The 27,403-nt window shown below is 41.5% G+C and overlaps 1 protein-coding gene across 8 annotated transcripts in view; it reads right to left on the minus strand.

Moving 5' to 3' along the window:
* Window positions 1–27,403, minus strand: part of Prkn (parkin RBR E3 ubiquitin protein ligase) — a 1,238,651-nt gene that overhangs the window by 647,426 nt on the left and 563,822 nt on the right. For all 8 annotated transcript variants that reach the window (XM_031350750.1, XM_031350749.1, XM_031350751.1 and 5 more), the window contains one exon: window positions 9,967–10,050. In XM_031350750.1, coding sequence (XP_031206610.1) covers window positions 9,967–10,050 — 84 coding nt within the window. The remainder of the gene's footprint in view (window positions 1–9,966; window positions 10,051–27,403) is intronic.

A 27,403-nucleotide genomic window follows, 5' to 3' on the forward strand; every position in this document is an offset into this window, starting at 1 on the left:
CCTCACTCAGGATGATATTCTCCAGATCCATCCATTTCCCTAAGAATTTCATAAATTTATTGTTTTTTGTAATCCCCGGGTGGGCCTATGGATCCATGCTCAGGCTCCTGGTGAATCCTACCAGCATTGGGTATTGTCCTTCACTCAGCTTTAACCACATGATAGAAAGCATCATCCTCTCACCCCTTCAACACTGTTCCTACCTTCATTGCCTTGTGGGTCTCTCTTACCCTTCCTTTGCCTAAACCAGTCTCAGCTTTCCCTCTCTGAAGTACTTCCATTATTGCTTTTGGTTTCATTCCACGATGGCTGTTGAGGGGCTCCTGTAACAACTGTGACAGGATGCTGATGAAGTACTCCAGTGGCCAAACTTGGGAAGAATATGTGGCAAATTCAGACAAATCAGCACTCAGTGTGACGTCACGCTTCCTGATAGTGCTTGGTAACGTATGGTAGCCAATCACGTCCTGACCTGTACTCACTGTGAAGTCACAGTACTTAAGTTTTCAGTCTGGCTAAGCTTTTTGTACCCTAAACTCTTGGGCCACAGTGTTCATTTGGACTCCAAAGTGCAGCTGAGCAGCCAGCTTTACAACCCCAGGAGAAAGTCATGACTGACCTCCAGTGCTGAGAGCTTTTAAGGCTCTGCTTTTAGGGAGGTGTGTCATTTGCATAATCGCTTATACATAGTTAACCTCATAAGGCATTCCTCTCTGCTTTTATGCAAATGAATCATTCCCTCCTCAAAGTGTCTGGCTGAACTATAGCTTTTCTTAGGAGGGAGGCCATTTAAAACATTTCCACTGTTTTAACAAGAAAATGTCCAAATTTGAATACTTGCCTTGAGTTAGTTTATAATCATTGTAAACAGGACTTTGGATCCCAGAAACGGCTTGCATAGAGGGACATTGTGCTAAGTGATAGGAGCCTTAATTATACAATATAAAGTCACTTGATGACTTTTGGAATTTTTAATGAGCTTCCGTGTAAGTTTTAGTGAAATGGTAGAATCACGGAAATGGTTCGCTTGTGTAAGGTGACAGGTAAGAGAAGAACAAATGAGATAACCTTAGGAAAATGACAATGCTGGGATCCACGGGAACACAGATACTTCTCACTAACAGGAGAAACCTTCAGATAAAGACAGATTGACAATCTCTAAAGAACTTTCACTTAAAAAACAAACAAACAAACAAAAAACAAGGATTGATAGAAGTCTGGGGCTTCACAACTTTTCAGTGAACTTCCAAAAATTCTATATAATCTTAATTCCCCAAGTGGAGATCCAGAAATGAACAGGGCTCCGAGGGCCAGGACACAGCAGAGAAGGTGCTCCATCAGTCACTTCAGCTGGCCAGCACTCAGCTGTTAGCAGTGAGTCAGCTCAGCCATCGTTGAGGACTGATAGACTGACAAGTGCCTCACCACTACCTCAGTGAAGCAGTTCTATTGTTTCCAGGCTCCTGATGGCCTCTGGTGAGAAGACGAAAGGGCAAGGTGCTTTCCATTGAGAGAGACAAAAGCCAGTCGCAGGGGGAAGGCTGAGGGGAGTCCTTCTCAATGGGCTAGCCATTTCTGGCCACTGCAGATAACAGAGTTGTAGATAAAGATAGATTTTCAATCAACCACTAAACAGACTCCTGCTGAGGAGCATACTGGAGAAACGTGAACAGTGAATGCATAGAACAACCATATGGCTGCTTTTAATGACCCAATCAATACAAGAAAAGTGTGACACTTATAATCAGCTCTAGACCCAAATCTCATTTGTTTGTTATGCTTCCGGCTATAAGAAAATCAGACCTCAGTGCTCATTTACCTTGATTCACGGTACTCCAGGGTTTCAAGGTGGGAGGAAACATAAAATGAAAAACAAACAAACAAAAATTCATTTTTATTGTCTTCAGATTTTCCTTTTTTCTTATGGTTCCTCAGGCTGTCACTATTTCTGCCTGCTAGTCCTGCCTTTCAAGTTTTCCAAACTTCAACTGAGATTCCTTGACATAAAGATCCTCTAGAGAAAAGCCCCCCCAAACTAAACAGCAGGGGACAGAGACACACACAAGGAAGACTTGCGCTCTGCCTACTTCCCAGTCACACCCCGGGCTCTGTCCCTCTGCAGCTTTAGCCAGACCCCAACTACTGACTAGACCACCCTTCCCCCATTTCTTACTAGCCAGTCCTGCAGGATCAGCATAACACAGTGTGGGCTGAGTTCTCACCCATCTGGGTGCATTTTAACAAGTACCTTATGTCTCATTCTCTGAACATTCCATGCCTTTCATCTTCTTGACAAACCCCAGGTCATTAGCACTGTGCAGTGCTGCAGCAGAACACAGAGTATTGATTGTCCACCAGACAACAGCAGGCAACTGAAATCTGTGCACGGAATGAACCTGACCTTTCCACCCTTTTATTAGGCTTGGCCCTTGAACCCGATGCATGCTCTATCCTGGCCCATCATTGCAGTGAAAATGCCCCCAGTTCCTCCCCCAGTTCTGCCTACCCTGGGAAGTGCATGAATGGCCTGTTAAGGGATTTCTTTTCTCGAGTGCCAGAGCATTATTCTGTGCCTCCCCAGGACTTAGGCTACATTGCTGTGCTGATCTCTGCTCGGTCATGTCTGGGGTGTCCTAGATTTCTCTCAGCAAGGACAGCAGTGTGTGAAGTTCCCATCTGCATCCCCTGCCGGGCACAGAAGAAGCATTTAGTCCAGCCCACTCAGTCTTGACTGCACGGTTGTCTGTAAAGACATTCCTCTGTGATCAGTCTTGGCTCCTGGAAGGGGCATGGTAACTGATGCAATCAAACATGTGATGGGCATCAACCATGTTTCTTTCCACGGGAAGACAGAGTTTATAAATTATCTTCATCACTTTGGGGTTTCTTTCCCCCAAACTATACGTGACCGAGAACATGGTTATTACCTGCTCCAGGGAATAATTGCTTTACTCAAAGGCAGTGAAGAATCTCAGGAACCATTAGAAGTCACTATGTTGCCCACGTGTGGGTCACAAACACATGAGATCTATTCAAATTGGCCATCCATATAATCAGACTTTTCATTTGAAATCTTCATTTTAGAAAACTGTTCTTAAGTATAAAAACATCAGTATATGTCTTTAAAAGTAAATTTAGTAATATCCCCCACTAACTTGCTGAGAGTTCATTGGACCCAAGAAAGAGAGGTTCCTTAATGACCGCCATCAAAGTGTGATGAAGTACGGGTCTCCTCCAGACATCAATCACTCGCTTAGAGGATCAAGAGAGCTGTTTCCCAGCCCTGCAGCAGGCCTCTCTCTCCTGCCCTTAACTCTCACCTCCTCCTTCTCCTCTTCTCACTGCATTAGCCTCCTGTGTATCCCAGGGACCTCCCATTGCTGAGTCCCTGATATTTTCATTTGGGTCTAATCTGCCACCCCATCTGACGTGTTCAGTGCTGATTACAGTGACATGACTGGCTTGTCTCCAGGTCTCAGAATTTCAATTACAATGACTTTGAAAACTTTATCATACTTCTGCCATCTCTTCTGGTAGATAAACATACATTCATGGATCTAAAACCCACTGATTCAGAGGCCCACCTTTCACTGATTAATCATGATAAATTCCTTTTTTTTTTTTGATTCTTTGTTATCTGAGACTCTTGTCTAAGATATGATCAAACTGTAATTACATTCCCCACTGATATGTTTAGTTTGGGAATTTTTAGTGGGAGAATTTGAAGCTTCTGGAATTAATGGACAATTACAAAAAAACAAAAAAAAACAAAAAAAATCCTCAGACATTTCCACACTGCGCTGGCTAGTTTTATGTCAACTTGATACAAGGTAGGGTTATCTGACAGGAAGGAATCTTAATCTAGAAAATTCCTCCATAAAATAGGACTGTATGTAAATCTGAGCCATTTTCTGGATTGGTGACTGATATGGGAGGGTGCATCCTAGTGTGGGTGGTACCACCCTTGGGCAGGGAGTCTTGAGGTATATAAGAAAATCAACTGAGCAAGCCAGAAGTAGTGAGCTTCTAAGAGCAGTCCTCCATGGCCTCTGCTTTAGTTCTAGCCTTGAGTTCTTGCCTTGACTTCCCTCACTGTTATCTGTAAATGACAAACTCTTTTCTCCCCAGGTTATGTTGGTCATGGTTGTTTTTATCACAATAGAAACTGTAATTAAGACAAGCATTATTGTAATAATATGGCATATTATTTCTATTGTATCCAAAGTAGGTTGCAAAGTACCTGGCTGAGACACCAAGAATAAAGGCAACTTGGGATTCACGGAGCAGGTGCTTCCTCTAATGAGCAAGGCAGAGTTGTTTCTAATGCTTGAACATCATGGGATGGATCCTTACAGTGCTTAGATGGGGTGTAGTCACTGAGCACAGTCCCTGCAACGGCAGGTTGAAGCTGCACATGGAAGCGCTCAGCTACAGGAATGAGGTCCTGCTGTTTGATTTCCCAAAGATGAACGTTTCTCACACTAAGAATCTTTATGATTCCATAAAGAAGATGTTTGCTGATTTACTGTACCATAATGTTATAAAATAGCTCAGATGAGAAAAATGGGCTTTGTCACAGAGAAAGAAAAGCTGAATTGTGTGACCCTAAAGCCTCGGACTCTCACAAAAACTTAAGTTCAAAACAACAACAACAAAAATCAATAAAACAGTCTGTTTCTCTTGCACCTTTAAAAACTATACTTCTGAGTTAAATGGGACAAGTGGAGGTTAAAGAAGATCAAAATACATCGTGTGTATGCATGAAATTCTCAGAGAATAAAAATTACACTAAAACAGTATTTCTTAGATTAATACATTTTCATATGTCAACAAATATTTGAAAATTATTCTATTTTGCTAAATTGTATCCAGTTCCATCAGAATAAAAATAGCTCAACAACTCAGAAAAGAACAGGAAACTTTTTCTTATCAAGTACTCAAAACTTGGTTTAGAAATAAGCTGTCCTTGGGTCTGAATACTTGATTGGTTTTTGAAAAATGCCGTTAGAGGTTTCTAGTTTGTCACCCAAATAGCATGTCAGACAACAGAGAGCATTTCGTCAGGCTCAGACACTATTCAATCATAATCTGAGTTTGACTTCAAAGCTTTCACAATTCAATTTTATTTAGAATTGAGAAAATATGACTGCAGAGAACAGGGTAAGGGCGGACCGAGCATTTGTCTTCTGTGGAACCAAAGGGCAGAACAGAAGGGGAGCGTATGAGTCCATTCCTCATTTAGCCCCAACTTCATTTGCCAGCCTCTGAATCTAGGTGACGGGCTGTCCTCTGACAGTACTGGGGCCCTGGGAAGATGCTCAGGCTGATGTTGTGTGAGCAACTGTGTCAATGGGGTGTCTTCACAGTGCAGATACTTCGAGCAACACAAGAACAGAGAGCACACAGCTTGTGTGTTGCACAACAAATTCAGACAGCCATTTGTGGCAAACTCAGAGACCACTGGAAAACTGCACCTTTCCTCAACAACTTCCCACTATAATTAGATACTCAGTAAGTAAGAAGGTACAGCTGGCACAAGATACATTCCTTGTCTCCTTGCTTAAGGTTCTAATGAAGTCTGAGAGAAATAATGAGTCTCAGATTCCTAAGAGGATGCCAATGTGACCTAACTGAAGTATCACGAAGATACTTTTGGAAAGGAAATATACAAGTGGCTTATAAATCAAAGTTGTTCTGTGCTAAGGAATGCTTACTTAATCTGCATTTTGTGTTAGCCTTTTCTACAAGGATGGAATCAGAGACACCGACTGGAATATTAACTTTTCCTCAAACCAGCACTCCAGGTGACATATGCTGAGCCCAGTGGTGGAGAGGTTTTTATACCACATTTAATAATTATTGATTACAGTTAAGGGATAGTTGTAAGAATCAAATGTCATGTGAAATAAATCTTATAAGTATTTTTAGAGTTTCCCAGCTTTTTGGTAAGACAAAAATGTGTTACCTAAAACAATTTACCGCCTGCTAAAAGTCACATGATTAAAACAAAACTGTAATTTTACACACGATTTCAAGTAACTCTTATTTTTTATAAATATGAAATGGATGGATGGTATCAGTTACTGAGTAGTGAAATTAACATCATTCCAAGAGTCTTTTTAGTTCCTTCTTTTATTTTTAAAATTATAATAGGATCATATCCCCTCCCTACCCTCCCTTCAAATCTATATCCCTTTGTATTCTTTCTAATTCATAGCCTCTTTTCTATCAATTGTTGATAAATACATATATGTATATAAATACCTTAGCCACTTGCTGTTTGTCGAGATAATTCATTTCACCCAAAGGAATGTCCATTTCTTTACCCTGAAATCCAGCTGACAGCCATGAGCAGAGAGAAGGCATCCTCCCAGGTGCCTGAGAAATGCTTCATTTATGTAGACATACCACTGAGGCCAAGGGTCTTGGTAGGGAAATGATAGGTAGGCTTCATGTATTCAGGGGGCTTGGAATGCATGCATAATGCCCTGACATCAGAACCTCTGGGTTCTCCTTTGCCTGTTTGTGTGAGATAAAGACATGCTCTCCAACACACAGGATAGACAGATACAGTATGGTCACCATCTCAGGCCTTAAAGCTATTGACATCACAAAATGCAAAAGAAAATTTGGATAGCAAATTTGAAGTCTTCTGCCACATCCAAAGTTTATTTAATTTCTCTAGGAACTTCTAATTGATTATGTCCTCTTTAATTTCAAGGACATGCCCCATGAGATAACTATTTAGGAAAGGGTAAGATTCGTTTCAGAATGAATGCCATGCTCCTTCTTAAAATAAAAGCTACCACTATGCACCTGAACCAGCTTCTGAGTGCTCTGTCTCAAGTGCGTTAGCATAAACTCGGCATTTTTCTGTGCTGTTTTCTTTGTGTGTGCACATGTGGATCAGAGGATAACCTCCAGTGTCCTTCCTCAGATGCTGTGTGCTTCATGACATGGTTTCTCTAGGAACCTAGAACTCACTACGTAAGCTGCTGGCTGGCCAGAGAGTCTCAGAGATCTGCTTTTCTCTACCTTGCCAGCACAGGAATTACACATGATCCAGCTCAGGCCCTTCTGTTTACAGCATGGGCATTTCACTAACTGAGCTGGCTCCGCAGTCCCTCTCTTTGATCTCTCAAGAACTAAGTTTCTAGTTGAAACTGGTCTAGTTAGACTATATGTGCATGTATAAATACTAACTAAGAACAGATTAGGAATTCTGCTCTCTTGAGTTTTAAATATGGTGTCCAAGATATACAACAGAAATAAACATTTTATACACATATTTAAATATCAACCATCCTTCTATTTATCTGTTTATTATTCCCTCTTTGTTGATTGTATTTACATATCTATATCTATTCTATCTATTTAATATATAATGTGTATAGAAACACACACAGTTTATGTATTATATATATATCACAATTATATATAATCATATATATATGTATATATAATTATACACATTCATACACATGCATAAATTATACTTAAAATTCTGTCTATAAAACAATGCACTGTAATTTGACATCTGTGATTGATATGTAAGCCATTATTTTTCTTAAGATTTGATTCTTTGGGGGTTTGCATTCATAGAGTCTGTCTGTGGTCCTTATCCCCTGTGTGATGGAGAACACTTGTCTGCCTGCTGCTCCCTTCTCTTCCCATGTCCTCACAATCACCTGGCAGACTAGAAAGAGGAGACCAGTCTAACCATGCAGCTCAAACACTAAATCTGTTACTCTTGACAGATCTTGCTCGTTAGAGAAGATATGATCTGCCAGCTGGCTGGGAAGGTTTGTGAACTAACATTGACATTTGTGTTGGTGCCTTGTTCATGTTTACAGCTCCCAGAATGCACTGGGCAGGGCAGGGCAGGCCTGAGGATTTTTGAGATTAAAAGTACACAATATACAAATGGTAAATAAGATAGATACATGATAAAAAACAACAATAGATCTCATTGAAAAGGCATCTCTACAGAGAAGTTTCTCCTCTGTGTGAAGCTGACAGGTTCTGTGGCTGAATTGCCATTCTCTGCTTTGTGCAATTGTCCCCTGTTGACAAGCACAGGCCTCATGTGGAGGAGGTGCATCTCTCTGAAGTTGTCTTTTAAGCCTGTCAGCCATGTTAAGTCTTCCAACTTCCTATCATGTCAGAAAACAGCACGGTGAGAAAAAGATGAAACTTAAGAGGAATATTTGATGGGTGTGGAATACAAACATGAACTACAGGTGCTGGGAGCAAGGTCAGTGTTCTGTCTCATTTCTCTTTGCTAGGCTCAGAACTGCAACTTCATTGGCTTTTCCTTAATCACCTGTGAACATCACTGTAAGGCTTCTAAGTGGGCACATTTCCACAGTTACTCTTGAAACACACATTGAGTCTGCATCCCTGTTTCCGAGCAGGTAGATCCTGTAATCCTTGGGGTCTTCCAGCTGGTCCTATTGTTTGTGTGTTAGTAAGCTGGCTTGAGGCTGGTGTATCTGGAAAACTTCAGATAGGACTTTTCCACAGAAAGAATGAAGCAGGATTTTGATACAGTGACTTTCAGGCTTGCCCTCCTAGCTCCAGGTGGGGGAGAAGATCTGAGGTTAAGTTAATGACCAATGGCCAATGGTTTAAGCAACCATGATCTTCCCCCTCTTTGTGTGTGTGTGTGTAGGTGAAGACTCCAAAACCCACAAAAGATGGTGTTTAAAGAGGACAGTTTCTGTATAGACCTAGAAGGTGAGGTTAGGGAGTGGAGAAACTCTGCCCCCATTCCTCCTTTCTTAACCCATGCATCTCACCATTTGCCTCCTCTGCAGTGTTCTTTATAGCAACTAGGTAAGGAAGGGCTTCTCTGAGCAGTCAAACCCAGAGGGAGAGGTTTCACAGGTACCACAGTTTGCATCTAGTTGGTAATGAATCTCAGGAGAAATGTGGGGCCTGAAAATGGCATCTGAGGTAAGGGCAGCATTAGGAACTGAGTGGTGTGTGTGTGTGTGTGTGTGTGTGTGTGTGTGTGTACATGTGTTAATGTATGTGGGCACAGATGAGAATAGCTACATGTGAATGTATGCATGAGTAACCTGCATGACACCATCAAATTACTCTCTTCCTCAGTTTGTGAAATATGTCTTCCTGAAACCTGAAGATCACTGGTTCAGCTAGCCTGTCTACCTGCATTTGCCTCCACAGTGCTGCTTTACAGACACGTGCCTCGGTGCCCGGCCTTATACACAAGTGCTGGAATTGAACTCAGACACCTGCCATGGTGCCTGGCCTATTACATGAGAGCCTAAGACTGAAGCCAGGTCTCTTTGCCTTCGTATTGAGCAGTTTATCAACCTATCCATCTCCCCACACCTCCTATACCTTTTGAGGTCACAGAAATCTCTATTGGTTGCAAAGGTTTGAGAGTAGAAGAAAAATGGTTTCATTTGCTTTTAGAGATTATAATGACAACATTTTCTCTTCCCATTCATCCCTTCAAACCCTCCCATATACTGCCCCCACTCTCCTCCGAATCAATGGCCTCTTTTCCACTAATTGTTATTGCATGCATACTTCTATCAGTCAGTCTGTCTGTCTGTCTATCTTTCTATCTATCTATCTGTCTATCTTCCTAATATAACCTGCTCATCGTTATGATATCACTTGTATGTATGTTTTCAGGGCTGAACAACTAATTGCTGTGCTTGTCTCTGAGGAAGACCAGCTCTCCTACTCCCAGCTTCTCTCAGTTGCCTTTCTACAACACCAGCACAGCTGCTCCTAGGGAAGTGAGACTGGAGGTATGAACATGGGGAGTTTTGGTGAACTGTTTTTCAGGTTTGGGCGTGACTCCCCTTCTGGTAGGATCCATGACTAGAGAGGAGAAAGTCAGCTGATACTCTTGACCTCCATTCTAACGTAGGCACTGAGAAGGAGGTTGTATTCTAAATTCATAAATCATTAATTTAGACAGGCACTTACAGCTCTGGTTCCAGGGCAGTCTGGAGACTGGCACTCACCACTCATCCGGTTTGGAATTAAGACATCATCCCAGCAAGATGGACCCTTGGAAAAAAACAAAACCAAACCCAAATGAAAACCAGCCATCATTTCCTTGTGTACAATAGAAATAGAAACACATTTTCTTGTAGAGAATCTTGATGCCTTCCCACTGGAATCATGGGAGATAATGGAATAACAAGGACTACGGCCATCTTGATAGTGGGGCTAACAGACACAGGGGAGGCTTTCCCCAGACATCCTTGTGGGGACTGTTAGGTCATGAGTGTCCCCATAAATACATAAGGCTTCATTTGGTATTTGGCTCAGGTCTGGTTGCAATTCCTTTGACTCCTTGGGGACCCTGTTTAAATCTTGCTGTCTGGAAGGCCATCCCATGGTTGTGACAATACTCTCTAGCTGGTCTAACCACTTTACAACAGCTGTCACACTCCCCACAAGTGGCATGACAGCTGATGAGGTGGGGGTCTGTTCCCTCACTGCATGTGGATTCTAGAGAAGACCTGGTCTATATACAGTATCCCTGTACACAGAGAGACACAGGGTACTGGACCATACTATTCTAGTAATCAAGAAACAAAACTCTGGACATCAGCCAGAGTCCTTTATTGGATGAGACATCTTTGCCTGTTCTACTACTGTTTGAGTTTCAACAAGTCCATACAGGCCCAAAGCATTCAGAGCAGAAAGAGCATGATATATTTTATTTGCAGATGTTTTGAATACAGCACTAGCCAACGGGAAACAACCTGGATCACTGGAGAACTATGCAGATATGTAGAGCTGCATAGAAGAGCATGCAGTAACACTAACTCCAGGTTCTTACTCCCAAATTCATGTCAGAGCAGGACTGCAGCTGTTAAAAGTTCTGGAAGGAAACAATGAAGGAGAAACAACTCAAGCCATCTTTCCAGGCCATGGTCTCCTCACTGCTGATAGACAGCAGTGTCCTTATTTCAATGAAATAGTCTTTCTAAGTTTACTGCAATTTTAAATATTTAAAAATTTGAATGAGACTATACATGAGAATGACATGGGAAGGGGGCAGTGATGAATGCATTCCTGGGTACTTCCTGTCTCTGCTGCTCTGGGGCCACACTCATGCGCACACGCACATGAACACACACACACACACACACACACACACACACACACACACACACGTACGTGTGTGCATGGTTTCTTCTGAAGCATCATTTGATATCAGCTTAAACTCTCGATCTGTATTAACACATTCGACAAGTAGGTTGAGACAGTAGAAGCTGAGATGATGCTCCACATTTCTAGAAATACTCAGGAGCCAGCAGAGGATAAGTCTGTATCAAAGGGCGACTGAGAACTGAAATAATAATGGAAAGGGGGGATAGGAGAAGGGGCAGAGGCATCCTGCAGCCACAGATTTCATAAACAGAAGATTCTTAAATATATTGAGAAAGTGGCCAGCTTGGCTGCTTCAAAACAAAAATCAGCACACTATCCTAAAGTCTCAGTCATTCCTTCAAGGCTCAGATCATACTTCTAACCTCTAATTACTATGATCCAATGGAGGAATGGTAAAAAGTATATTGGGACCCCAGAGATGGAAAGACAGTTCAGGGAGGTGATGGTTTACAGGCAGAAGGCTGAGGGGTACAGTTCACAACGTGACTTTGAGAGACAGCCGGAGGGTGGCCAGTGCTTCTGTAAGTATTACAGAAAGGACAGAGGAGAGACAGCTGAGGATTGGCAGAACTTCCGGCACAGGTGGTCTGACAGTCAGTGGCCTGGAGCCAGGTGGGGGAACATTTGGACAAAGGAGCAATGGATGCAGAGTTATCATTTACACTGCAGGAAGTAAATCAGTCACCACGGGCCAGCCTGAGGACCATTTCTGTGCCAGGAAGCAGCTCCTAAGGAGCTCAGAAAGTCTACTGCAGAAACTAGTTAATATGTGAAGGTACACGGGCCAGATCCTCTGCCTGGAGTCTATATATGCTTTGGGACCTCCCCCAAGCCTGGAGCAGGCTGATTCAGACCTTGTTCTTGCCACAACCAGCTAGCCCACTTAGGGTGGAGTCCGACCTCGGTGAGGTCTATTGCCCTGCCAAGTCTGCAGCTTCCTGAAAGGAGCCACTACCTGCTGAGCTGCTTGCTGAGCCACTCTTCCTGACCAGCTCTGGACAAAGCAACAAGATGCTGATGAGGTGACAAGATCCTGGCATAGTGGGGGATGGGTCCCGCCCCTTTATAAACTCAGACTCCTAAGTGAACACTGGGCCTTGATCAGAAACTTGGTCTCATTCTTCTTTCGCCATCCTACCCATTCAGCCCCATCTTTCCATTCAGGAACCCAGTACCCCGTGGCCGCTGGAGGCTACAACTCTTGGCCTTTCTTCACCATGAACATACATATGTGCATCCACATCATACACACGCACAGATAGACACATACAGACACACACACACCTCTCACACACAATGCTAGGGAAAAAAAAATCAGAGGACTTGTAGGAGTCTGAGCTCCACTTGAAAGAAACTGTCATTCCATAGCTGCTGGAATTTGAATCTTCAGATAGCTAGTCTATAAGTCACTGCTAAGCCTGGACAAAGTGCAGAAAGCAAGCCCTGGGCTACTGTTGTTAGGGAGGCCTGCTTCACTCTTGGCTCTTGGCTGGTTTGGGAATTTGAAATTTTGAGAAGTATCACATCTGATGTGGGTAATTTACAGAGCTGCTTAGACAATGGATGTGACTCCAGTACCTCCTTCCCCTCAGGCAGTCTAGAATTCTGCTAATCTCTAGGCAAGAATGCCTGCACGACCAGCTCCCACTGGCTCCCATGGGGCTCTGTCCTCTCCCCTTGTGTCTATCAGAATGTAGATTTTTGCTTCATGCCATTTTGCTGCAATGAAGTTCAGCATTGCCCATTCCTGTAGGTCTTTCTGGTGAGTCTCTGCATCTTTACATGAGCATCAGGACACAATTAGTCACCAAGACAATCTTCTCCAGCCACTCAGGGGGTCACCAGTCAGACCACAGCAGAAGTGAACAAACCAGGAGCCTCCTGGCCCAATCAGACCAGTGCTTGTATATATTAAGTTCATGGCCTGGGAAATGTCTTCACATTCTTTAATTATTGGAAAGCACACTAAAGAACGTACTCTTGTATGTGACTTGGAAATCATGTAACATTCAAATGGTAGTGTTCATAACTAAAGGCACATGGCACATTCACTGGCACAAGGCCTTAGATGGGCATGGGTGCTCTCATGGTACATATGTTTTCATAACTAGACCCTGTGGCCTACAAAGCCTTCATGGGAAAAACCATCTAAATGTCTCCATGGTTAATGATATCCTATACGATTATAACAAAAAGTATTCCTCCAATTCTATATGGTAGCGTATATTTTGGTATCACACAAGCTTATGAGTTGGCATGCCTGGCTGTGACCCAGATATCAAAGGAGAAGTTTCTTCAATTGAAAGTTTAAGCTGTTCACCTGAGCAATTGGAGAGGGTGTGCATGAAGAGGCAGTGATTGGAAGCAGTGGCTCATCAGCTTGTGGAAATAGTAACTAGAGGCCACAGTCAAGGAATTGACCTGAGCCATGCCAACTCCACAGAAAAGCATGAAGTAGAATGTTAAACATTTCTGTTTTAATGTTTCTTTGTATGTTTGTGCAGATGCTTGTGCACATGTATGTACATGTGTGTAGAAGCTAGGGCCAACTTCCCATGTTCTTCGGGAGCCATCAGCCCCAGTTTTGTGGCATGTGGTCTCTTATTGGTCTGGGTCTCACCAATTAGGCTAGGCTCACCAGTGAACCTAAGAGATTCCAACATCTCCATCTCCCCTCACGTGCTGGGGCTATAAGTGGGCCACAGTGCTGTTTTCCATGGTGTCTGGCGGTAAAGCTCAGGTCCTCATTATTGTGTGGCAAGCACGGGACAGACATGTTATTTCAGCAGCCCTGACAAAGCACATCTGCAGGGCACATCAGAAAAACATGACCCCAAGTAATAAAGTCCACAAGGTGTGAGCTTTTAAAGTTTTTTTTTAATTGTTACAGAACTAATCCAAAACTCATCTTGACCAGGTTTTTCAGTGCCCAACCAAGGAGAAAACTGAAGCCTTCAGCTGCTTGTTTTATACTCAAATATCATCTGGATGAAAATCCAACTAGCCTTTCTTGAATGACCTAAAGGGGCACTGTAGTGTGCTCCTCCTTGTGAGGCACCTGCATTACTGCTTAAAATAAATTACCAGTGCTCATGCCTAAAATGGCACTATGAAGTCCCACTGCTCATGGCCCCACATGTTACTCGCATGGTAATTTTATTTAACTGTACTTGTACCAGGCATATCTGTCACTATCACATGTGCTGCATTTAAAAAGTAATTAAACATAATTTAAAGTACAATAAAACTGGAGGGGCTAAAATAAACTTGATATTCAAACATAGTCACAGAACAGTGAGGCCATCTTTACAATAACCATGCTCCGAGGGCTGGGGGCGTCCCTCTTTGATCACTGAGTCTCCATTTGCCATAGATGATGAGAAAACAAGTGTTCTGAAGCCTAGAGATCTGTTGCTCATTGCTAGCCACATGCCTGGCCTGAGGTCACTGACCCACTCCAAGCTTAATTCTTCATATCTGAGAAGTGAGGAGTTGAGTACCGCCTTCAAGCATCAGATGAAGCCTTCCACATAGCCTGGTACCCACTGACTTTCCAAAAATGGCATCTGTTGTATTATTTCTTAGCTCTCAAAATAGAACTGCCTGAGAAGATTTATTTGTTAATTAATTAATTAATTAGTTTGTTTTAGCAATAGCTGACCTCTGAGAGGCTAATTCCAGGGGGACCATCTGACCCCTACTGGGTATTTTTAAATTCTTCCTGTGTCTCCATTTCCCTAGGCTCCACCATTCCTGGGGATCAGGGCACTAGCTGTAGCGGATGGATGGCATGGAACACTACTAAAACACAGGCCTCCATCTGTCATCCAGTGCTGTTCTGTGGGTCCATCTTCCTCCAGGAAATTTTATGATGCTCTGATTCAAACAAAGTATAAGGCTTTGGTTATAGCAAAGGTTGGTAACCATGATGACAAGTAGAAAGGGGGTGGGGTGAAGGAAAAATTCTGGGAACAAAAGTAGCATTAAATATACCAAATATATATATATATATATATACACATATATATATATACACACACATATATACATACATGTATATATGTGTATATATGTATATATATAATTGAGTAGATTATATATATTTATATATGTAAAGATATGAGTACACACATATACCTACTATCCAATTTTTTGTATGTATAGATTCCATGAAATATTTCAAAAGTTTGTTCAAATGAAATAAGGAAACTCATTCAAATGTATCATATTTTAAATGCCTGTATCAAATATAGGCAAGATATAAAGCAACTATAACTGAACACACACATGCATGTACACACACATGCATGTACACATATACATAGCAGCACACATGTGTGCACATAAAGGGTGAGAATGTGAACTGAAATCCCTGTTATATGTTCTACATATGGCTCAAATGGGACTCAACCACTAGCTTCCTACTTGACCATAATAAAAAACATGTACACACAAAGAGTTAAATGTGAATATACTTAATATTCATAGTGGTCCTAAACTTGAACACCTCTCCCAATATCCATCAAAATATGCATGGACACAATGTGGTGGTGACAGAATTAATTTACTGTGGCCTGTACTTCAAGGGTATCAGTTATGTGTTGCCTATTGCCTGGAAGCATCCCACAATCACTGGCTTTGCTAAAACTCTCAACTAGGTGAGGTTCCTTTATCAAGCCAGCATAGACTGGCTGCCTAGTCAACTGCAGTGCAGTGTCCTGTTATGTAGTTGGTCAAGGATAGTCCCAGCCAGCAGTGAAGGACCCACAGATGCTTCACCACATTCACTGTTCTCTCTTGCTTAGAGAGAAGTCACAGGTCTTCTACATACTCAGGAGGAAGAGGTTTCACAAAGACATGGATGGCAGGCTGTGAGGTGTTGTTGGGGTCATCTTTGAATACATCAATGTCACATCCTATCTGATGAGGAGAAAGACATTTCAGGAAACCGAGGAAAGAATAATCCCATTTATGACTTGGTGCCAAGGGCCCAGGATGTGGCTTCATTGTGAGAGCACTTCCCAGTTCCCACATGTGAAGATTTCAACCATTTCCTGGAATTGTCCTCATAACTTAGGAGATACTGAAGCATAAATGCTGGATGGAGCCGGCAATGAGTTCCTATTTATTCTTGTAAGTCAAACTTCCAAAAAAAAATCCATACATTTTATAACAACAAACAGAGACATGTTTTACTTTAATGAAAGGGCATACTCTTTCAAAACCTCACTGTATATCCTGTGATTCTTAGAAGAAGGGCATTTGACCTTTGCCTCTGAATGCCAAGCTGCTAACATCTGTATAGTTGACTCTATAGAAAAAGAGAACACTGCAGTCTACAGAAAGGGATTCATAGCTCTTAGTTTCCACTTCCTGCTACTAATTACTTAAAGCGAGCATTACAGGGAAGAAATAATGATTATGATATTAAGATTAGTAGTCTAGTCCTTGTTGATATGTTTCATAAATTATTTTAATACTATATTAATAATCTAAAAGCCCCCCATTTAAAAATATTTATGCATTTTAGTATACACAGGAGCTAGAGCAAGCAAGATGATTAGGCAACTTCTAGCTACTTTCCAGGAGAATAATGATTATGATAAAAGTAATGGCTGGGGTGTAACCTTGTGTTCATATAGAGCTGTGTTGTTTACACAATGTGTCCACACACCCCAAGTTGGCCTTGATTCTCCAAAATGAACCACTAATGCTGAGCTCTGAGCCTCAGCCTGATGACCTCTGTATACATTAGGGTGACTTCAGACCCGTTTTTCAAAGAAACCCTGACCCTATACACAGTTTGTGAATATACTTAAGAACCAATTTGGCTCTCCTACTCAGCCCTGGAAACTCATTTTGACTATTATATCAGAAGTTTTTGTCTTCATGAAAGGGCTTGCATTTTCTCCATTGACTTGACCATCTTCAGAACCAAGATCTTGCTTTATCACATGAAATATTTGACCCTGTGTTCTTATTGCAAAATATATTCACATTGCAATGATGTCTCATCATAAAATAACTTTTAAAACCAAGAAACAAAGCTCTCATCTTCAAGAGAATAAGCAGGGTTCAACAGATAACTGCTACATCTATTCTTGAGGACACATGGTGGTGGCAGTTGACCTAAACTTGTGGAAGAATAACGTCTTCAACTGAGCTTAGAAAAATGACTTGCAAGCCGGGAGGTGGTGGCGCATACCTTTAATCCCAGCACTTGGGAGGCAGAGGCAGGTGGATTTCTTAGTTTAAGGCCAGCCTGGTCTACAGAGTGAGTTTCAGGACAGCCAGGGCTACACAGAAAAACCCTGTCTCAAACAAACAAACAAACAAACAAACAAAAACAAAAAACAAAACAAAACAAAAAAGAAAAGAAAAAAAATGACTTGCAATCAGACTGGAAAAGGGGGTTTTGTAAGGTAGGAAGTATTCTGAGCAGGACAAACAATATAAATACTGAACCTGTAGATGTACTGTTGGAATAAATCACACCTCCAGCAGAATTTCTTATGAATTCGTCATTAAGAAACAAACAGTTATTTACACACAATTTCCTAAACATACTAATCTATCCCACGGTTACTCCAAGCGCAATTCTGTAGAAAGAGATATTCTGATATCTTTCACAGCTGAGTCAGAATGCCTGTGTTTAGAATCACCCAGTAAAGATGGATGCTTCTTACCGGTAAGGCAGGAATAACACTGGTATCCTAGTTATAAGGCAGAAATGCCGAGCTTACTGCTACACACATAGTAAATAGTAAATATGCATTAGAGGATGCTATGACTAAACACCCAACAAGGTCCCATCATCCGCCCAAAAATTTGGAGCCTCCAAACTCTATAAATGCTTCCATCAGCTCAGGCTAGTTGTTTTCACATTGTTATACCTTACTACAAATTTACTACTAGTAAAATATGGTGAATAGAGTTCATGGTCAAGTGAGACAATGAGTGAGCTAAGTGGTGTGAGACCCCTTTAACCAGTAATACATATCGCCAGTGAAGAGACTTATTAATAGGAGAAAGGAGTGGATCCACACATTTATCTCACTTTGCATAAGCACAAGCCAAGTGTCACTTCCAAGTAGAAAGATACATAGCAGGCAAGATGCAGCTGTTGCTGCTGATGTTGTCCACTTGAGTAGACATGTATATGTGTGGTGACTAGCAGAGGCTGCTGTGTAATTCAACTATGGCTTAAATGGAACACCTCGGCTGGCTTTGGACAGTCCACCAAAGAACTGGAATAACTCTATAGTATATATGACATAATTTGATATCACTTTATAAGACTAAACTTCTTATACTAAGTTGTATTTCATATATCAAAAGTCACATGTCTTCAGGGGCTGGAGAGATGGCTCAGTGGTTAAGAACACTGTCTGCTCATGCAGAAGACATGGGTTTGACTCACAGCATCCACAAACTGGATGTTCCAGGAGATCCATTGCCTTCTCCTGACCTCCACAGGGACCAAGTAAACATGTGATGAACAGACACACTTACAAAACAAAACACTCACACAATAAAAATAAAATAAAAGATACAACTAAAAAATGTCAAGCATCTCCAAGCTAATGCTTAAACCATACTTTTCCTTGCGGAAGAATTATAGGAGACAATTGCTTTTAAAATCTGCGTTATTGCATATGAACGGAGTCTTGGTCTGGCTGAACATTCTGCTGAATTTTGGCATAACCAATGTGGTTGTTCCCTGAGTTCCCGAGGTGTGACTATGGTTCATGCATGAAATGGTAAACAATGTTTATTCCTTTTATAATTCCCAGCTACCAAACTCCCCCGGCCCAGAAGATGCCTTCAATTACATCAATAAGTGAGGACAGTTCTGCTGAAGGTACATCCCAGAGATGGTAGGGCTTCAATGGCAGGGATTGCCTTTCTGCCCTCTTACATTGAGTTTAAACAATGAAGACAAACAAGGCCTTCCAGAGACAGACATCAGTGTTTTATGCACTTTTCACAGGCTTAATTTAGGAGAACCACAGGGTCATCTGTTCAAGTTCTCCAAAAATAATCTGACTGCTGCAGAGAGGGAAATTCCGGGAAGCTCAGAACAGAGGTGGTTTAAGTCAGCATAATATCTCTAGCCATTGTAACTCTATCTAAAGAATACTAGCATGCACATCCACCCCCACCCCATCTGGCGTGGTAGTTATGCTGTGGACTGGTCTCTGTTTATTAAATGAGATAAGAAATCTAGATTTCTACAGACTGGACAGGTGCCATCATTATATAAATGTTATTGTTTGGTTTTCAAAACTATCTCTCCCAGGCTACTTTGGATGCCTGATTCAAAAGGCTCAAGTTTGAGCTATAGCTTGATCATCTACTTTTGCTATTCTATAAAGGGAAAGGAAGAAATAACATAGCAGATGGTTGAGATCATAAAAAAGATGATATTATATTCAATTTTCTGTTGCTTCAACATTATTTACTGCCCATGAGTATAATTCAGTCTGGGGATAGCATTTTGGCCACTGGCTGGAAGCTAGACATCTTGTAGTGGTGGAGGTGACAGCTTTAGAAGGCCTTGCAGGGCTTCAGTGGGCAGCTGCCCAGAGACGGACTTGGCCGAAGCTGTGCGGAAGATTACTTGTTGAAAGTGGAAGGAATGATGAGTCTTGGATGAAGACACTGAGCACACAGGCAGTGTACCGGCTGCCTGTTCATCCCTAATGGCACCGTGTACTTACTAGGAAGGTTTAATCCATATTTCCGAGGGTATGAAATCAAATTCTTGCATTTACTGCGTGGTGTTTCAGATTCTGGAAAAATGCAAGACTTTCTTCATCAAAATGATGAAGGCAGGAAATTGAGGGTGACCGGACAGTCAGTCCCTCAGTGTTATGTTAAACAAAACAAAGCAAAACATGGTCTAGTTCAATATGAATGGAACATTAGTTCTAGTCTGTACTTTCTGCTGTTCATTTGAATTTCAACTGCTTCCTCCACCACCCTCCTCTCCCCTCTTCGTTCTCTCTCCCTCTCCTCACACCTCCTCCCCTTATTCTTCAGAATCTTTCATCTCATGAATCAGTCGTAATTAAGGCCCAATCACCTCTAAAATTCATGCTGGCCTATTTATTTATGCTCTAGTTAGAAACAAGAGGCAGAGTCTCTGGCTTTCGCTCTGCCCCTCTCTTGTGCGTGCAACAACATAAATTTGGGCTTTCTGGGGACTGCTTTAGATTGGCTGAGGTTCACAACAACAATGAAACTGTTTTCAGTGCCCATACTTCTCTGTGAGAATTTCCTCAGCCAGGTGGTGGTGGTGCACACTGGAGGCAGAAGCAGGAGGATCTCTGTGAGTTCAAGGCCAGCTCTGGTCTACAGAGCTAGCTGCAGGACTGGCAGGGCTATAGAGAGAAATCCTGTCTTGAAGAACCAAACCAACCAACCAACCAACAAAAATGAAAAACATTTCCTAAAAACATTATTATGATATTCATTCTCCCCCTGGGTTCAAGGTTTTGATCTAATGGAGCTGCATATTTTTCTACTGCCCCATCCATATAGGCTTGCTGGGTACTGAGTTCATTTTCCTAACAGATCAGAATTTAAGGAGTAAAATAGAGACTGAAGAAGGTCCCATGTAAGTCACATATGATTAACTCGACATTCTTCCTGAACAATGTACTCTACCTCCATCAACTACATCTATTCCATGAGTGATTTTGGAAATAAAAATCACATAATTTCATGAATGATTTTTGAAACAAAAATTTAAAAATACAAGAATGGTTTCCTCCTAAAAAGTAACAGCTTCCTTCAAACTATTTGTGCCTTCAAGAGTGTTTTCTTCATTTGTTTTTGTTGTTTCACCACTGTGATGGTTTATGTATGCTTGGTCCAGGGAGTGGCACTATTAGGAGGTGTGGCCTTGTTGGAGTAGGCATGTCACTGTGGGTGTGGACTTTAATGTCCTCACCCTAGCTTCCTGGAAGCCAGTCTTCTGTTTGCCTTTGGAACAAGATGTAGAACTCTCAGTTCCTCTACACCATGCCTGCCTGGATGCTCCCAGGCTCCTGGCTTGATGATATAGAACTGAACCTCTGAACCTATTGAATGGCTAATTATCTTGACTGGATCATTGCACAAGATCTATCTGTAACTGAGATAGCACACTGCACCCCACAAAATATATGTTGCTTATTCACATGCTATTTCTCTCTATAGAAATTTGAATTCCAATGCATAAAGAATTTGGTGGAAGCTGTTCATTTTAACTTAAAATTTCCTCCACTGAAACAGATGGGCCAGTGGCTACTGATTCATGGATTCTAACATTTCCTCACTTTCAGTTGAAGTCTTCATATTCCCTTGAACATGTTTATAATTCTTCCAACTGCATTTAGTAGTTTCTCACTTCTGAATGTACACCTCAGCACCAGCCTTGCTGCTAGGGTATGCTCATTCTTGATCTGAAACATGGCATATGAGAATTTAGTTACAGAACTAATTGTGTTGTGTCATTATTTAGAAATCAAAAGACAAGGGGAGACTCAAGGTGTTTCTTGCCTCAAAGTATGTGCTTGTTTAAGAAAAATCTTTCTCCAAAGCATCCTGCTTGCTTACAGTTAATTAATCCAAATCCCATCCACCACTGCCCAAGAAGAAGGAAGACAATAACATTTTCTTTAAAACTCCTAAAAGCTTCCTCAAGTTTTATAACAATGCCACTTGTTCAGACATGTTCCCAGGATCTCCAATTGCCTTCCCCTCTCTCAAAATGATGATGTAAGGCAGATGAACCTGAGCCATTCTTCATGGCAGTTGGGAAGAACTCATGAGTAGCTCAGGAGATGATGGCTCAGCTGGTGAAGTACCTGCCTTGTGACTATGAGGACCCTAACACATCTTGCAGAAGCCAGTACAAAATAAAATTTAAAATGGAAGGCATGGTAGGATGGACATGCAATCCCCACCCTGGAAAAGAACAAGACGTTCTGAAGGACTTGCTGGCCAGCGACCCTAGTGTCCTTGATGAGTTCTGGTTCATTCAGGGACCTGGTATTAAAGAAAAGATTTAGTTGTACCCGACAGATGATGCCCTCTGGCCTACACACACACACACACACACACACACACACACACACACACAACCTCTGTACATATACCACCACCATAAAGAAAAAGCCAACAGATAATGCATTGGAAATAATTATTCCTGGTACAACCTACTCATTTGTAGGGTCTCTGGTTTGCTGGTGTGGGTAAGATGAAGAGGTTACCATTAAGTAGAAAGAGTAGCAGTGATAGGCAAAATTATACATTTACAACTCAGGAAGAACGAGGGCACAGTGGGAGCCTGTAAGCTCGAAATGTGACCCTCCTTCATCTTCACACAGAATCATAGAGCCAGATCTGTCTCAGCCTTTCTTTTGAACGTCAGAGGATGGTCCACTGGGAGTCAAGAGACCTGACAGCTGATGGATGACCTGACAGTCATGAGGGTAGAGAAGAATTAGCATAACATCCCAAGAGCTGAGCCCTGGAGCCTTTGTAGAGGCAGAAATAGCTGTTCACAGCCCCAGTAACCCCTGACAGCACAATTTGATCAGGACAAGGTCAAGTAGAGGATAGAAGGGGACATAGACCTGAAGTTTAAGGGCTCAGGTAACAGCAATCTGGCTCAAAGTACAAGAGACATGTTTGGGAACAATGCAATTTTCCACTTTTGCACTTCGGAAGTAAGTTCTTACTTTCCAAACTTTGACTTCCAAACACCTGCTAAATCTAAAGTCTCTTCTCTGGACCCAAACAAGTGCTTTATCTGCATGGCTACATCCCTTGTTGACTGCCTTGTGGCTCTCATACGCACTTTCTCAGGCAGGTGTACACACCCAAGGAGGGATATTTCTAGACAAAAATAGGAACCTGACCATCTCCTGCTTTGGATCCTGCAGTGGCTCCATCGATCTCAAGGTCCTAGCAGGGCTCAGAACACCCTCACTTACCTGACAGCTATTCTCCATATCTCTCGGCCCATTTGTTTGATGCCCAATGCATATAAACTCGTAGGCCACATCAGGAGGAAATGTACCAACTGAAGTAATACACTAATCTTGCTGGGCCATTCTCCACTCAGGCAACCCTTTGATTAGCCAGTGTGCTGGGAAATGTCAGATGACATTTCCATGGTTGTAGGGGCAGAAAAGTGGTATCAAAGTTTGTTTCACTGAAAAATTCATCCTCATGCCTTCTACCCCATATTGCTCACTCACTCTCTTACTGCCTGTCGTGAGCACAGAAATCCCAATGTCCAGGTTGTCAATGTTGACTATACTGCTTGAAGTTTGCTGGCAAGAGCATCCCATTGTGACTCCCTTGCCCCTAGCTGTCCAAGTAGATGGAACAAAGGTGCCTGCTCTCAAATAAAGGTGCAGAATAGTAGCCACCATCTCCTGTGTCAGGAACAACTTAGTGACCCAGATGATTCCTAAGAGAGACTGCAATATGAATGATACCAGACTTAGACAAAAAAAAAAAAAAGTATCAGAGTCCAAGACTCATTATTTTGTGCACAGTGTGCAAGTTATTTAAATTCCAAAGTGATCAAGTTTCCCTAACTGTAAAATAGGAACTCATATTAGCTCTTGGTATAGCACAAGAATTTTTAAAAAACATTTCTGAGAATAAAACAAAGCCTATGAAAAATGTTTCTCTACCTTTATAACACTGAACTAATATGAACTAATATTTACTTATATTTAATTATGACAAAAGGATCTTGAATAAAATCTGTACTGTTAGAGTCACGTGTAGTGTTTTAACAGTAACTTGAAGGTTTAGGTACCAAAAAGAAATAATACTTTCTTTCAGATGAAAATCTATATAGTTCTTTACATAATACTATCCTACTGTGTAGTGATGATATACTGTTAAATAACCACACATTGTCGTCCTCCACAAACAAACTTGTCTTCTTAGGAATTAAAATAATCTATTTGCTGTTACATTAACTTGTGGCCAAGCCACTGTCCAGAGAGGCATAGAGAGTGCTCAGGGACTTCTGACTCTGGCAAAGTCACTTCTGCTCAAAGTGTCCATGACACATGTATCACCTACATGTTCACTGGAGCTATTTGAAGAATGTGGTGGGAGTGGGGTGCAGGTAGCTCTCTTTCATGTTTCTGAGGTTTCTGTGAAGAATATATGTCAGCTAAAGTCAACCTTAGCCTAGGGAATTCTAAGTACTTTATCATAGATGTAACATTTTGGAAAATTAAAATTATGTGTGAAGCCACCATAGACCAAGCATCATTTTTTTGAGTCCAGCCTTTTGTCATTATATCAATACCCAGGAGACAAAAGACTTAGGATTTCAGTCCATGACTGCCCTGCTCCACATTTTCAGGCCTGTGGAGAAGCAAAGAATCATGGAAAAGTCCATGCTAGAGCAGTACTGCTCATCTCTTGACCACTGGTGCAGAGGGAGTGACAGGGACAAGATAGTCTTCAGAGGCACACTCCTAGTGAGCTAATTCCTTTAACCATGCCGCACTGCCTCCCAGTAATATCAATGAATTATGGATCTATTGGCTATCTTCTTGATGTCAGAGCCTTAAGATCTAACCAACTGTTAATAGTTAGGTCTGTTAGCTGGAGACCAAGCTTTTGTTTCATAAGCCTCTTGGCGGCGAAATATAACGTCATTATTTGGTGTTATTTAGGAATTAAAAGCAGAACTCACATGAATGTTCAAATAAATGATAATATATACATTAATGAATGTCAAGTGATAAATTCATTAGTCTGTTGCAGAAGCTATAAGAGGTAAGCTAAAATAATTCTAGCTTTGTTATTTTTTATAATAAAATTTATGTTGTTGTTATTGTTGCGTGTGTCTGTTTACATGCATGTCAGGTCTCTTGAAGCTAGAGTTACAGGCAGTTGTGATCTGCCTGTGATGGGTGCTAAAATTGAATTTGGTCCTCTGGAAGAACAATAAATTCTCTTATCCATTGAGCCATCTCTCTAGCCCTCTGGGTTAAGTTTTTACAAACTCCAATCTATATTAGTGCTATGTCCCATGAAAGTGTATGTTAATTGCTTTTTCTTTACTCTGCATTGCTGCATGCGCATTATATCCAGAACCAGTACCACTTCTCTGAAGAACATATGAGAAACATGTAAGAAAATTTCAGTTGTAAGGTGGAAGACAGTACCTCAGTGATGCTATGGATTGTCATCCTGAATTACTCCACTTAATGTGGAGGACAAGCTTTCTAACTAACACAGACAGCAACTTAGAGTGACACATCACCCAGGTGTGTATAAATAGAATGGTGGCCATCAGATACCTCCCCCCACACACAGACAGACACACACAGAGACATACAAACTACAGATACACAAACATACACACACAGATATACAGACATATACAGAGACACACAAATGTAAACACAACACAACACACACACACACATACACACACACACATACACACACAGGTTCCTCATGGCGTAGGAATAGGGACACAGATGTAGTGTATAAAACCTAATGTTACATAGGAAGGAAGACATAGAAAACTAGAAGGAAGAAGGAGTTGTTAAGTATCCTGGGCCTGGGATGGGAGGAAAGAAGGGCCTTTTAAATAAGTGACCCTCATTATAGAACCTGATGGGAGCCTTGGAAGATAAAGTAATTATCAATTCAGTGTTGTGCTCTAGAGAGGGAGGCTGAGGACAAAGTATTGGCTTCCGATATGTAAACAGTGAGATGAGACTGAAATGATAGCAATATTATATTGTTTCTGTGTCCAAGGGTATTACCAATTTATCGACTTACATAATTTATACATTATTTTGATTAAGAAATACAGAATTTAGATTTTATTAATTCAGATGTATAAGCATTTATCACCTGTCTACTGTATGTTGAGCTCTATGTTAACTGCTTGAGATGAGAGAAAACAATTGAGTATTCTCCTCAAACATCCCATCATCTAGCCGAGAACAAATCAACGTTTAGCCTTTGGAGTGCACTGGATAGTGACCAGGCGCGGTTTCAGCATGAACCGCGATGACACGATGAGCTTTTGAGTTTGGTACACTTTGTTCTGGTTCATATACAAACTAATCCACATCCAACTCAACAAACGTTCAGGTTTGTTCAGGTTTCAGGTCATTGTTCAGTTTAAATGTGGGCTGGGGTGGGTGAGTAACACCTCAGTTTTACTGCTCTCTCCACTACTCACCACAGTGGAAAGATAACAGTGAAAGGAGGTGTCAGATCCTCATTTGCCTTTGCCTGTATAAAATCCACTGAGATAAATGGAGAATCCAGATTTTCTCTGGATCTTCTTAACCACACACACCAAATTCAGTGACTTTCTTTCCAGTTAGTTCTGAACAGAGGGCATCATAAAGTGCAACCTATACAGTCCAGTCCTATAACTGAAACCAACTGCATCATGGTACCAGCATTTTGTGAACCTGGGACAGTATGTGTGACATGTGAAGCCAGAAGATAAGGAAATGAATGGACCTGACATTTCCGTCCAGAATTATAAAACAAAGAATACGCTTTTCTCTTGTGTCCAAGGTCTAGAAAACGCTGGATGCTAAGATTCAGTGCCACAAGAGTGACCTTCAAATGTACCAAGCTTTTAGTTCTAGCTGATAATTCAGGCTACAGACTGAGCCTGCCCCTTTGTACCTGTCAGCTACTTAAACTGACAATTATAATAGAAGATTCTTAATGAAGTCATCTTGTGACTTCACTTTTAGTGGTCTTGTTTTTCCTCCTGGGGTCTCGGGAAGCATTTATCACACAGTGCTCAAGTCATTATCTCATTCAGCTAAGGATTTACTTCTCTTGATGTGTTTTCTTTCTATGTGACACATTACTGTTATGAGGTGGTCAAGTCTCCATTTCTGGAGAGACCTTGCTCCAGTTACTTTCTGAAGTCACATGTCATTAATACAAGTGTGTGCCTAGTTAAAGCATTGTACTTGAGTCAGGGATGTTGGCCCATGGCTTTCAGCCCAGCACTGGGTAGGCAGAGGCACGGAGAACACCTACAAGTTTGAGGCCAGCTTGGATGACATGGTGAGCCTCAGGCCACCCAGGACTATAGAGTAAGACTAATGCTTTTAAAAAGAAAAGAAAAATGCATTTGAATAATCCAAATAAAAGTGTTTAATGTGCTGTTACTAGTATATCATGTAATTGCTTAGGACAAAATTAAGGAGAAAATGTAATC

This window comes from Mastomys coucha, unplaced genomic scaffold, assembly GCF_008632895.1.
Source record: "Mastomys coucha isolate ucsf_1 unplaced genomic scaffold, UCSF_Mcou_1 pScaffold5, whole genome shotgun sequence".
Taxonomy (NCBI): Eukaryota; Metazoa; Chordata; class Mammalia; order Rodentia; family Muridae; genus Mastomys; species Mastomys coucha.